Consider the following 1,667-nt stretch of genomic DNA (forward strand, 5'->3'; position numbering starts at 1 on the left):
GAAAATTAGCCTATTTTCAAAAATAGTGGAGTGTTCCTTTAAATGATATTGAAATCTTTCACTCACTGTTCTCTCCTCTCCAACTCGTGCTCTGAGACGCTGAGCTGCTGCCTCAGTGTGGCGATCACCATAACGGCGGTGTCTACCTGTCTGCTGAGCGCCCGCTCTCGCTCCAGCACTTCCTGTTTCTCCTGGGCCAGGTGATGCGAGTGAGCGCGCTCACACAGGATAGCCGTGTCTGTCTGTGCCAGCTCTGAGCTCAGCCGCAGCAGACGTCGCTCCATGTTGCTATTGGCTGTCCTCATCATCCCCTCCAGCCTCTTCTCCACTGACGCCACAGGAGCCGAGAGGGGTCCAGCTCCAGCCGATGCATCCCCAACGCTGAAGCTCCTCACTGGGGGCGTGAGCTTTTGCCCTGGAGTTTGGTCCGTGCCGAATATGTGCTTGTGCTCTCCTCTCGCAGTTGAGGTAGTATTTGTGCCGGCATCACGTACTTTATGCATGTTGGATTTGGAGATTTTGCAGCCGTCCACGCACTCTGTGTCAGAAAGATCCCTGGTGGATAGGAGGCTGATGTCATGTTTAGTGTGGAACGGGTGGCTGTATTCTAGGTGAGCTCTGAGAGAAGAAAGACTGTGGAATCGTTCGTGCTCTCCACATCGCGGGCAGCGGAAAGGAAGTTGAGGAGGGGCTCCGGCTCCACACGCCTGACCGTTCTTCACAAACAGTGCTGTGTTGCGTGTGCACACTTTCTGCTGCATGACACAGATAACCTAACAACAAAAAATATTACATATTTAGCACCCCAGTTCTTAGATATTAAAACACTGTATAGCAGAGATGCCCAAACCAGGGCACATGGGCCAAAGTTGATGACATTTGATTTGCCCCACCATAACACAAGAGGGGGGAAATCAAGGGGAAAACATGTAATTTAAGCATGTCTTCATTTCTTATTTGTAATTTTTTTTTTGCAATGAAATATAGAGAATATAAATTAATTTTACTTTTAAAAATGGAAAATTTTAATATATTAAAGGAAATATTTAAGTTTGGTCCTCAATCAAGTTTGAATTTTTCACAGTAAAAACTATGAGCAACCATAAGTCTATACTAGTAATAAACAAATACATACATCAGGCATAATGATTAATTCGTCTATAATTGTTATTTTTAGTGTTTAGATGCATTTTAGTGCTGATGAAAATGTCTGAGAACTGAGAAGTTAATGCACAATGTTTGCATATAATGCAAATATTTGTTCTGATTTTAGAGTAATATTTTTAAATATTGTATTGTCAATACACATTATTTGCATATAATACAAATATATATTGTGATTTTTGAGTAATATATTAAAAAATTGTCTCGTCAATGCATGTTATTTGCGTATAAACCAAATATTCAAAGTCATTTTGAGTATTTTTATTTATTTATTCATTCTTTTTTAACATTAAAAAAATTATATGTCGTGTGAAACGTGTTCTCAGGCCAGGTAATTTTCATGAATGTCAGGATGGGTGAAGCTGGTCAATGGTTATCTGGTTAGCATAGACTCGTTAGCCTCTGCTGGTAGATGTTGTAACTGCATGAATCTGGATAGAAAAAAAGTATTTAGAACAGTAGCTTTCAATTCATCCGTAAAATATTAAAGGTCACATATTGTA

The 1,667-nt window shown here is 40.6% G+C and overlaps 1 protein-coding gene across 3 annotated transcripts in view; it reads right to left on the reverse strand.

Moving 5' to 3' along the window:
- Positions 1-62: 62 nt before the first annotated feature.
- The window catches only part of LOC107576583 (protein ZNF365-like), a 4,537-nt gene continuing 2,932 nt past the window's right edge, over positions 63-1,667 (reverse strand). For 2 of the 3 annotated variants that reach the window (XM_016262735.1, XM_016262736.1), the window contains exon 2: positions 63-773. In XM_016262735.1, the coding sequence (XP_016118221.1) occupies positions 63-761 (699 nt within the window). In that variant the 5' untranslated portion in view covers positions 762-773. Of the gene's footprint in view, positions 774-1,508; positions 1,596-1,667 lie in introns of those variants that run through there. The other variant, XR_001608079.1, reaches the window with a different exon arrangement.

This window comes from Sinocyclocheilus grahami, unplaced genomic scaffold (assembly GCF_001515645.1).
Source record: "Sinocyclocheilus grahami isolate Dianchi unplaced genomic scaffold, SAMN03320097.WGS_v1.1 scaffold3972.1, whole genome shotgun sequence".
NCBI classification, from domain to species: Eukaryota; Metazoa; Chordata; class Actinopteri; order Cypriniformes; family Cyprinidae; genus Sinocyclocheilus; species Sinocyclocheilus grahami.